Source organism: Hypanus sabinus, chromosome 10 (genome assembly GCF_030144855.1).
Source record: "Hypanus sabinus isolate sHypSab1 chromosome 10, sHypSab1.hap1, whole genome shotgun sequence".
Classification (NCBI taxonomy): Eukaryota; Metazoa; Chordata; class Chondrichthyes; order Myliobatiformes; family Dasyatidae; genus Hypanus; species Hypanus sabinus.
This window is the reverse complement of record NC_082715.1, coordinates 129,396,518-129,408,863: the sequence shown is the minus strand read 5'-3', so window position 1 is coordinate 129,408,863 and position 12,346 is coordinate 129,396,518. Positions and strand designations below refer to the sequence as shown.

At 43.0% G+C, this 12,346-nt stretch overlaps 1 protein-coding gene across 1 annotated transcript in view; it reads right to left on the bottom strand.

Moving 5' to 3' along the window:
• Window positions 1-12,002, bottom strand: part of slc22a16 (solute carrier family 22 member 16) — a gene marked incomplete at its 5' end in the record, with an annotated part of 63,245 nt that extends 51,243 nt beyond the window's left edge. Inside the window, 2 exons of the mRNA XM_059981301.1 lie at window positions 11,082-11,555; window positions 11,911-12,002. Coding sequence (XP_059837284.1) covers window positions 11,082-11,555; window positions 11,911-12,002 — 566 coding nt within the window. The remainder of the gene's footprint in view (window positions 1-11,081; window positions 11,556-11,910) is intronic.
• Between the last annotated feature and the right edge of the window lie 344 nt (window positions 12,003-12,346).

Below are 12,346 nucleotides of genomic sequence, written 5' to 3'. Positions count from 1 at the left end.
TCAGCGAAATGGTCTCCCAGTCTGCGTTGGGTCTCACCAATATATAAAAGGCCACTCCGGGAGCACCGGACGCAGTATACCACACTAGCCGACTCACAGGTGAAGTGTCACCTCACCTCAAGGACTGTCTGGGGCCCTGAATGGTGGTGAGGGAGGAAGTGTAAGGTCTCTCATCCGTGCCGGGTCTTTACCATTCCATCCAACCTTCAACTCTCTGAGGCAGAGTGCCCTGTCCTCAGTAAGGGCCTCAGCTTTGTCCCCCTTCGCCCACATCTCAGCGAGTTCCACTTACGCCATGTTGCCGAACTCTTCTTCCGCCGGCTCCGTCTCTGAGCTTACTCCTTTGACAAGGACTCTCCTACCCCCACCGATGACCCCTTCTCCCATCTTCAACCCTCCTCCTCTTCATGGACACCCCGCTCTGGTCTTCTACCTGCTCTGGATCTCTTTATTGCTAATTGCCGACGTGACATCAACTGTCTCGACTTCACCACATCCTGTTCCAATTCCAACCTCACTCCTTCCGAACGCTCTGCTCTCCGCTCCCTCCGCACCAATCCCAACCTCTCTATAAAACCCGCTGATAAGGGGGTAGCTGTTGTTGTCTGGCGCACTGACCTCTATCTGGCCAAGGCACAGCGACAACTCTCTGATACCTCCTCTTATTTACCCCTTGATCATGACTCCATTAAGGAGCACCAGGCCACTGACTCCTATACCATCACCAACCTTATCAGCTCTGAGGATCTCCCATTCACTGCCACCAAACTCATAGTTCCCTCACCCTGCACTTCCCGTTTCTACCTCCTACCCAAGATCCACAAACCTGCCTGTCCAGGTAGACCCATTGTCTCAGCTTGCTCCTGCCCCACCAAACTCATTTCTGCATACCTTGACACTGTCTTATCCCCCCTTGTTCAATCTCTTCCTACTTATGTTCGTGACACTTCTCATGCTTTGAATTTTTTCAATGATTTTAAGTTCCCTGGCTCCCACCACCTTATTTTCACCATGGATGTCCATTCCCTATATACCTCCATCCCCCACCAGGATGGTCTCAAAGCTCTTCGCTTCTTTTTGGATTCCAGACCTAACCAATTCCCCTCTAAAACCACTCTCCTCCGTCTAGCGGAATTAGTTCTCACTCTCAATAATTTCTCCTTTGGCTCCTCCCACTTCCTCCAAACCAAAGGGTTAGCCATGGGCACCTGTATGGGTCCCAGTTATGCCTGCCTTTTTGTTGGCTTTGTGGAACAGTCTATGTTCCAAGTCGATATAGGTATCCGTCCCCCTCTTTTCCTTCACTACATCGACGACTGCATTGGTGCTGCCTCCTGCGCACATGCTGAGCTCGTTGACTTCATTAACTTTGCCTCCAACTTTCACCCTGCCCTCAAATTTACCTGATCCACTTCCGACACCTCCCTCCCCTTTCCTGATCTTTCTGTCTCCATCTCTGGAGACAGCTTATCAACTGATATCTACTATAAGCCTACAGACTCTCACAGCTACCCGGACTATTCCTCTTCCCATCCTGTCTCTTGCAAAAATGCCATCCCCTTCTCGCAATTCCTCCGTCTCCGCCACATCTGCTCTCAGGATGAGGCTTTTCATTCCAGGATGAAGGAGGTGTCTTCCTTTTTTAAACAAAGGGGCTTCCCTTCGTCCACCATCAACTCTGCTCTCAAACGCATCTCTCCCATTTCCCGCACACCTGCCCTCACCCCATCTGCCCGCCACCCCACTCGAGATAGGGTTCCCCTTGTCCTCACCTCCCACCCAACCAGCCTCCAGGTCCAACGCATAATTCTCCGTAACTTGCGCCATCTCCAATGGGATCCCACTATCAAGCACATCTTTCCCTTCCCCCCCCCCTTTCTGCTTTCCGCATGGATTGCTCCCTACGTGACTCCCTTGTCCATTCATCCCCCCCATCCCTTCCCACCGATCTCCCTCCTGGCACTTATCCTTGTAAACAGAACAAATGCTACACCTGCCCTTACACTTCCTCCCTCACCACCATTCAGGGCCCCAGACAGTCCTTCCAGGTGAGGCGACACTTCACCTGTGAGTCTGCTGGTGTGGTATACTGTGTCCGGTGCTCCCGGTGTGGCCTTTTATATATTGGTGAGACCTGACGCAGACTGGGAGACTGTTTTGCTGAACACCTACGCTCTGTCTGCCAGAGAAAGCAGGATCTCCCAGTGGCCACACATTTTAATTCCACATCCCATTCCCATTCTGATATGTCTATCCATGGCCTCCTCCTCTACTGTCAAGATGAAGCCACACTCAGGTTTGAGGAACAACACCTTGTATACTGGCTGGGTAGCCTCCAACCTGATGGCATGAACATTGACTTCTCTATCTTCCGTTAATGCCCCTCCCGTTCTTACCCCATCCCTGACATATTTAGTTTTGTTTTTTTCTCTCCCTCGGCCCATCACTCTGCCTGGTGCTCCCCTCCCCTTTTGTTTCTCCCTAGGCCTCCTGTCCCATGATCCTTTCCCTTCTCCAGCTCTGTATCCCTTTTGCCAATCAACTTTCCAGCTCTTAGCTTCATCCCACCCCCTATCATTTCGCATCTCCCCGTTACGAATGATGAACAACGCTGATGGGCAGAAGGGTACAGAATCACCAATGACCCCCCCCCCCACCACCACTTTTGGAGAATCGCAAATCGCTACTATTCCAATGCTGTTATCAAGGGAGATGAGAGAGACACAAGAAAACTGCCAAGACAGTTGTTATTGATAAACAGCTCATGTCAGTTAATGAGAGAGAGACAACTCAGAGATACACGAAATGGAATGTCTCCTCCTAACAAAAGTGGAACGGAACCACTGATTACTGCTATTGTCTTTTGGAGAAGGTTTCTGTACTAGGTACTGTTCTATTCATTGAAACCCCTCGGGGGCAACCAGAGTGGGCTGGGTTTGAAGGGTTGCATCATCTCAACCTGATTGACACCTGAGACCCTGTGTGTGGGGATAAAAGTGAGGTCTGGGGAACACCCCTCAGACGCACCAAGAGAGACGTTACGAGACCAGTGGGGGCTTGTGTGTGTGTCCACCCTTGCCTGGGTGACGAGTCCACCATGGAACGGTCTAGCTAAAGGATGGAAGGGTCATATGCGAATGGCCACAACAACAACGCATCGACAGATCAAGATCATAAAGGAAAGTCAGCAAGTTAATAGCTGTTACTGTTCTCCCTCTCTCTCTCTCACCAACAACTGCAACACAGCAACCAACAGCTACCACAGCCTGCATGAACTGAACTGAACTTTATATTTCCATCGGACAATTCATTATCCCCTAGACAACAACAGAGCTTATTTCTTATTGATTATTATTATACCCGCACTTTTAGGTTTAGTATTGATGGTGTATATTATCTGTATATTTGCATTGATATTACTTTTGTGTATTTTTACTAATAAATACTGTTAAAAATAGTATCATCAGACTTCAACGGATACTCCTATCTTTGCTGGTAAGACACCCAGTTACGGGGTTCGTAACACCCCTCCCCCTCCTACTTTTAAATCTCTCAGTATCTTTCCTTTCAGTTAGTTCTGCCGAAGGGTCTCAGCCCGAAACATCAACAGTGCTTCTCCCTATAGATGATGTCTGGCCTGCTGCGTTGCACCAGCATTTTAAGTGTGTTGTTTGAATTTCCAGCATCTGCATACTTCCTCGTGTTCGGCATCTTGATTCTTGTTTCGTTGGATGAAAATAGTTGATCATCCACAGAACGTCAATTCACAACACTTACACAAAAAAAAACTGACCAAATCCTTTGGTGTGATTTAACAGAACTAATTCCCAGTTGCACAGTAGAGACCTTGGATTCTTGTATCCACCAATAGTGCCTCGTTGTGGCTGCTGCTCGTTATAGCTGTAGGTTCAATAGATCTTTTATCACTAACATCTCTTCTCTACGAGTTTCACCCTGAGGTTTTCAAGTAAGTAGGGTAGAGGTACTCACTACTAGTTCCAATTTTAGAATCAGAATCAGGTTTATTATCACCGGCATGTGACGTGAAATTTGTTAACTTAGCAGCAGCAGTTCAATGCAATACATAATCTAGCAGAGAGAAAAAAATAATAAACGAACAAGTAAATCAATTACATATATTGAATAGATTTTAAAAATGTGCAAAAACAGAAATTCTGACTATTTTTAAAAAAAAGTGAGGTAGTGTCCGAAGATTCAATGTCCTTTTAGAAATTGACGGCAGAGGGGAAGAAGCTGCTCCTGAATTGCTGAGAGTGTGCCTTCAGGCTTCTGTATCTCCTATCTGATGGTAACAGTGAGAAAAGGGCAGGCCCTGGGTGCTGGAGGTCCTTAATATGGACACTGCCTTTCTGAGACACCGCTCCCTAAAGATTTCCTGGGTACTTTGTAAGCTAGTGCCCAAGATGGAGCTGACTAGATTTACAACCTTCTGCAGCTTCTTTCGGTCCTGTGCAGTAGTCCCTCCATAACAGACAGTGATGCAGCCTGTCAGAATGCTCTCCACAGTATAATTATAGAAGTTTTTGAGTGTGTTTGTTGACATGCCAAATCTCTTCAAACTCCTAATGAAGAATAGCCGCTGTCTTGCCTTCCTTATAACTACATTGATATGTTGGGACCAGGTTAGATTCTCAGAGATCTTGACACCCAGGAACTTGAAGCTGTTCACTCTTTTCACTTCTGATCCCTCTACAAGGATTGGTATGTGTTCCTTCGTCTTACACTTCCTGAAGTCCACAATCAGCTCTTTCATCTTATTGACATTGAGTGCCAGGTTGTTGCTGTGGCACCATTCCATTAGTTGGCATATCTCACTCCTGTACGCCCTCTCGTCACCACCTGAGATTCTACCAACAATGGTTGCATCATCAGCAAGTTAATAGATGGCAATTTGAGCTATGCCTAGCCACACAGTCTTGTGTATATAGAGAGTAGAGCAGTAGGCTTAAGTGTACACCCCTGAGGTGCGCCAGTGTTGATCGTCAGTGAGGAGGATATGTTATCACCAATCCGCACAGACTGTGGTATTCCAGTTAGGAAGTCGAAGATGCAATTGCAGAGAAAGGTACAGAGGCCCAGGTTCTACAACTTCTCAATCAGGATTGTGGGAATGATGGTATTAAATGCTGAGCTAAAGTCAATGAACAGCATCTGACATAGGTGCTTGTGTTGTCCAGGTGGTCTAAAACCGTGTGGAGAGTCACTGAGATTGTATCTGCTGTTGATCTATTGTGTCGACAGGCAGATTGCAGTGGGTCCAGGTACTTCCTGAAGCAGGAAGTCAGTCTAGTCATGACTAACCTCTCAAAGCACTTCATCACTCTCAATGTGAGTGCTACCGGGCGATAGTCAACAAAGCAGCCCATATTATTATTCTTAGGCACTAGCATAATTGTAGCCTTTTCAAAGCAAGTGGGAACTTCGGCCCATAGTAGTGGGAGGTAGAAAATCTCCCTGAATACTCCCGCTAATTGGTTGGCACAGGCTTTCAGAGCCTTACCAGGTACTCCATCGGGACCTTCTGCCTTGTGAGGGTTCACTCTCATTGAAGATAGTCTAACATCGGCCTCTGAGATGGAGATCACAGTGTCATCAGGTGCAGCAGGGATCATCACAGCTGTAGTTGTGATCTCCCTTTCAAAGCATGCATAGAAGGCATTGAGTTCATCTGGTAGAGAAGCATTGCTGTTATTCATACTATTGGGTTTCGCTTTGTAGGAAGTAATGTCTTGCAGACCCTGCCAGAGTTGCCGTGCATCTGATATCACCTCCAAACTCATTCAAAATTGTTTCTTCACCCTTGAAATAGCTCTCCACAAATCATACCTGGTTTTCTGGTAAAGGCCTGGGTCGCTAGGCCTGAATGCCACAGATCTAGCCTTCAGCAGACAACGTACCTCCTGGTTCATCCACAGCTTTTGGTTTGGCAATGTTCTTTGTAGGCACACACTCATCCACACAGGTTTTAATGAAGTCGGTAACAACTGCAGAATACTCATCCAAATTTAAAGATGACTCCTTGAATACGTTCCAGTCCACCACTCAAAGCAGTCCTGTAGGGACTCCCGTGCTTCCCTTGTCCATACCTTCTTGGTCCTCACTGTTGGTGCTGCAGTCTTCAGTCTCTGCCTATACTCAGGAAGTAGAAGTTCAGCCAGGTGATCAGACTTGCCAATGTGAGGGTGTGGAATAGCACAGGAGGCATTCTTGATAGTGGTGTAGCAATGGTCCAGCGTGTTGTTTTTTCTGGTATTGCAAGTGATCTGTTGATGGTAGTTGTTCCGTTATTTTTTGAAACTGGCCTGGTTAAAATCTCCCAAAACGATGGTGAAGGTGTTAAGGTGCGCTGTTTCATGCATGTTGATCCCATTACTCAGATCATCTAAAGCCTGCTCGACATTGGCCTGAGGTGGAATGTAAGCTGCTACCAGAATGACCCCAGAGAACTCCCATGGTAGGTAAATAGGATGGCACTTTATTGCTAGCTATTCCAGCTCTGGTGAGCAGAATTGAGACTGCACTAATATATTTGTGCACCAGGAAGAGTTTTTAACAGTTTTATATCTTTAATTCCTAAGTTTGTTGTGTTTCTCTTGCTTTCCCACGCTGCATCAGCCACACCTTGTTCTTGATAGCTTGTTTTATCCAAGTTCTCTTTTTTTTTAAAAATTAGGTAAACCTCATTTTCATCCCTCCACAGGTGGAGATTTCTAACATTACATCTTTGAGTATAATTAACCTGGGTTACATCAGGGTTGTATATGGTGACATATATATACTTTGATAATACATTTACTTTGAAATTCGAAGACTCTGGATGAAATTTTTAATAATAAATTATTTCCTTTCTAAGATTTTAATCTATCATATTCCTCAAATTCAGTCATTTTATTACAAACAAGAGAAAGTCTGCAAACGTTGGAAATCCAAAGCAACACACACAAAATACTGGAGGAACTCAGCAGGTCAGGCAGCATCAATGGAAAACAGTAAACAGTCGACGTTTCAGATCGCAACCTATCTCTGTCCTGAAGAAGGGTCTCAGCCTTAAATTCTAACTGTTTACTCTTTTTCCATAGATACTGTCTGACCTGTTGAGTTCCTCCAGAACCTTGTGAGTTGCTAAGTCATTTTATTAATCAGTGTGGTATTGAGGAAAGACTTTGAGTTGAGCTTGACTCCTCTCTCAGGCTGCCTTCTGGAACTTTTATCTACATCTCTGGGTAGGCATGTAAATGAGATTAGAATCATAGATACCTGCTTAGGCTAAAATATAGATCGGAATTGTTGAGTATATGGGCTACACTAATTCTCAAGTCCTCCCCTTGGTAGGCTTCTTCGCTAATGGTCATCCATCAAAATTATACACCGTACATACCAAGCAGCCACTGGTGTCAGCTAATGCCTGGTTGCAGACGACTGTGAAACTTGAACCCCCATGTGCTCTCCTGGCTGAAATTCAAGTTCCACTGGCAACTTAAAATTGGGAGGCAGGCGGATCTTGGAGAGAACATTGAGTCAGTATTGGAAGCTAAAGTTTAAGTCTGAGCTTTGAGGTAAAATCCAAACATTACACAGTCGAGAGATGTCTACCGATAAGAAACTGTTAAGTTGGCTCTCTTCTCATGAAAGTGTTCTAAGCATCTTAGTGGACATTTTGTAAGACTACTTTATTTGTATTGACTTGTGCTCTAATATACATGATACTTGATCTACCAAAGTGATGAAGTATACCAAACCTTGTGAAACAAACTTTTCTAATATATTCCTATCCCCTTACTTTGCATTACCAGATCCCAAAACTACCATACTTTTGAAGGTAGACCAAATTTACTCCTCTCAAACTCATTTCCATTGGAGGATAAGCTCATGACATCAGTGTCTCGGTTACATGACCACAGGTGAGTTGAAGATCTCAAGCCTTCTTCAGCTTGACCTCTGAAGGGCAAGCAATATCATTATGATCAATACATGACAAATGGAGAGCAATAATTTAGCTTGGTCTCATACAGACACAGTTACAGTTCCTTTGCCAAAATGGTAAACATCAGTTACAAAGCTAGTTCAGTTCTATCACGTCAGTCACATTTTCTCTTCACACAAGAAATGGATTTGATCTGTTGCTACAGAAAGTTGAGCTTTTAATTACAGATGCAAATCAGAATTGCAGGTAATTGACAAGAAATTCCCGACATTAATCTCTTTGCTATTTTGGGATTTACTATGTGGACAATATTAAACTATGTGATGGTTCATTTCTAAGCAAGGTATTGCATCAGGTTCTTACTCAGTATGGACAGGGTGGGCCAAAAGGCCCACTGCTGCACTGTAAAGCTATAGACCAGGGTTTCCCAGTCTAGGGTCCATGGACCCCCTCGGTTAATGGTAGGGGATCCATGGCATAAATAAGACTGAGACTTCAGGATATTTGATTCTTTCATAGTATATAGAGAGTAATTTAATTGAAACCTAACTGATGATGACCTGGGTACCTCAAAACAGCCAAAATGCTGGCAAACTGTAATGGTGCAGTGAAATGCTGATTACACCTGTGCTTCCTTCCATGGTGATTTCCCAAACGGAACAGGGCACAGATGGAACATTAACAAACAAAAGGGTAGTTGTTTTAAAGCTGAGAGCAGGGAAAATCAGAGGGACTATTTGCCCTTCTTCAGTTGGTTGAAAATGAGAAGCCTGAATGCAAATGTTCCATCTGCCATCTTAGCTGGAGGAACCGTTGTACACAATGAAACATGTGGCCAAGCTCAAGCACCATGTATACATTTGCCTCTAATACCTGTAATGTTTTGTAACTTCAAAATATAAAAACTGAAAGGAAACATGGAGCTAGGGTAACTTGCGTACAACACACACAAAATGCTAGAGGAATTCAGCAGGCCAGGCAGCATCTAGAAAAACAGTACAGTTGATGTTTCAGGATGAAACTCTTTGGTAGGACTTCAGAAATATTAAATACAAAACACTCTTCCCTGCTTAGCTATGAACTCCAACCCCATCTAGAATGCAGTTCAACTCAAATACTTAACTTTTGCTCTTTAGTCATATATGATCAGAGAGCTGTTCCACAACTGATGGTCACTTTGTGCTATTTTGTATTAATTTCTAGCATTGTCCTCGAAAGGCTCGACATGTTATTTGTATGTGTCCTACTTTGTGGCATTTTCTGCAAGTTTCACATCTAAGCCTGTATTTGTCTGGTGTATTTAACTCCTTGCCACAACAATAACACAATTTGTTCAGCCAGGCAGGTTCTGTTTACATGTTGCAATTCATACTCATACTCATTCCTGACTGCAACTTCATTGCATCACTGGCTGCAGTTTCCATTAATACAGCTATTTCCGCTGTTCTTTCAAATGTAAGTTGGGCTTCGGGTAAGAACCAGTTTTGGATGCTTTCTTGTAAGATACCACAAACTAAGCAATCTCTCAGTGCAAAATTAAGCCCATAATGGAAATGACAACTTCTTCAATTTACCTACATATGCTGAAACCTAAAGCATTCTGCAATTAACAATAGTTTCAGTTCTAAATGTTCCTGCGTCATTTTCACGATATCAGCAAATCTCATTTCAGCTGATTTGATTGAAACACTCAAACTTCTAAGGCAACTGTATGTTCTTCCACCCAATACACTCAGCAAAACTGATATTCAGGCTCACTGGCTATTCCCTCAGTATACTCAAGTTATCTCTTGTACACTTGAAAACATCAATCTTTTCAATATAGCCAGCCATTTGTTTTTTTAAAATTTATGATTAAAATCACTGTTTGTGAACCCATGAATTTGTCCGTTTATTGCATTTTAAAAAAAACATTCTCTTAACCCCTTCCAAAGAGACACTTGCTGTGCTTCTTTTTCCCTCAATTATTTCTTGAAGCACTTTTTTAAAACTTGAACGTCTCACTGCACTATGGCAGGTAACCATCTCGGGTTCATTTAAAACTTACTCACTGCAATTTGTTATGTTTGGTAACTCCAAAATGTAAATTGTAATTGAAAGAAAACATAGAGCCAGGATAACTCGTGTATGTTAGTTTCGCTTTTACTTTAAGCAAGGTGTGTATGGATAATGTAGTGCTATGATGATGTATGCCATTCACATACTTTTGCATATAACCCATTGTTTAAATGAACAAGAATGCTTAATGAAATAATATATATTTATATTACTCAAATATTACTGAAATATTAAATATACAACAGCGCTGTTGGCAGAATTTAGAAGACAATCAGGAGGGGTGCAGCAGTGAAAAGGATCAGCTGGTTGAGTGTTGTCACAACAAAATCGCAATATCAGCAAGCCAAAGGAATCATTTGTGGGCTTGGTAAGAAGGGAGAACACACAACAGCTCTCATTGAGGGGTCAACAGTGGAAATGGGGAGCAGCTTCAAGTTTCATCAATGTCCCAGAGGACCTATCCTGGGCCCAAGACATTGATACAAGCATGAGAAAGGCACACCAGCGGCTATACTTCATGAGGAGTTTGAGGAGATTTGGTACATCACCAAACAGTCCAGAAAATTTCTACAGATGTACTAAGGAGAGCATCATCGCCTGTTTTGGAGGCTCCAATCTGCAGGATCACAATAGGCTGCAAAGGATTGCAGCTAATTACGGCTGTAACCCTCCCCACCATTTAGGACATGTTTAAGAAGCAGTGCTTCAAAAAGATGGCATCCATCATTAAGGACTCTCACCAATTGTGACATGCCCCCTTCTCATTACTACCATTAGAAAGAAGGGACAGGAGCCTGAAGATGCACACTCAACTTCTTAGGAACCGTTTCTTCCCTTTCACCATAAGATTTCTGAACAGTCCATGAGCTCCTGAACACTATCTCACTATTTATATATTTTTAATGTTACTTACAGTAATTTTTAGTCTTGACTGTACTGCTGCCACAAAACATCAAATTTCACGATATACGTCAGTGATAATAAACCTGATTCTAATCCCAAGAGGAACACAGAACATAAATTGCGATTGAAACTTTAAAAAAAAATCACAAGAGTTAACCAGAACAGAAAGGCTTACCTGTCTGCAATGTCGCCAAATGCAACAGCACCGAGAAGGACTCCAAGCATGAAGATGGGCTGGCTAAGTTTTGCTAACCATGCTCTGTCACAGACCAGGTTCCAGTCAGTCACAATGCTGTTTTCAATGTGGCTCTGATCATAAAAGAAACCATCAGAGCACGAGTATCGTGATTTGTTGCCCTTAAAGTAATTCTCCAGCTCGATGCCCCCATTTATTTTGAAGCGACTGCATTGCTGTGCCTCCCAGATCTCTCCATTTTCCATTTTTGCAATAACACTGTGTGATTCTGGAATCCACAAGTTCCACAGATCTCGTGGATCAGCTGTAGAATTTGAAACGAGGATTGTGGTCATATTTCCAGGAAGCTTGCACAGAAACTGTGGTGTTGCAGCAAGGAACACAGAGGCCAAATAGTGGATCCCACATGCTATAGTTTGGAAATTGACTAGGAAATAGACAGATGCTTGGAATCTATAAAACACAAAGACATTTGACTTACTATACTTCAGCAGTGCATCAAGGCCTTCTGCATTTTTTAAATTACCAACTGTCCAATGAAATTATAAACTTAAAGAAGTTAAGCCAATTTATTTTAATATGTTTCAAACATATTTTGTTACCTCTACTTTTACAATTCAAATACAACTATCAAAAGATTCCTGTTAAAATTGATCTTTTTCTGATATGTAATTAAGATCAGATTCTTTAAATGCTATAGCACTTGCAACTTTAGTAGTTACCAAACATAGAAACAGTGCAATATTAGGTTTAATAATTTCAATCACATCAAAACTAATAAAACTAAAAAAAACTTTCCTATACTTACCTTCCAAAGTGGCCAAGTTTGTCAAAGAGCTTTTCCAGGGTCTGTGGAGCCATGGATATTAATGGTACTTGCTGCCCTGCCTTTCCAGAAAGAGTGAGAATTTAAAAGGACGAAAGGTAATGAGAGACTTGGCATGAGGACAGTGTAAGAAGATAAGTAAGGAATGGAGCAATTTGGACTCCTCCCACAATCCACTGCTGAAAAATACACAATGCTCATACAAGAGCAATAAACCTCAGTTGTTTTCTTCAACATTCACATTTTAAAGCATAAAATTGAAAATATATTAAATGTTACCATCAACATACAGACCATAAAATCTTGTGCTTAAATGTCTATCCATTCACCAGCAACACCCCTCCCTTCCCATCACCCACCACCCCTTCAATACAATCCCATCACCACCCACCCCCGCCAGTAACCTTGCTCATTCTCA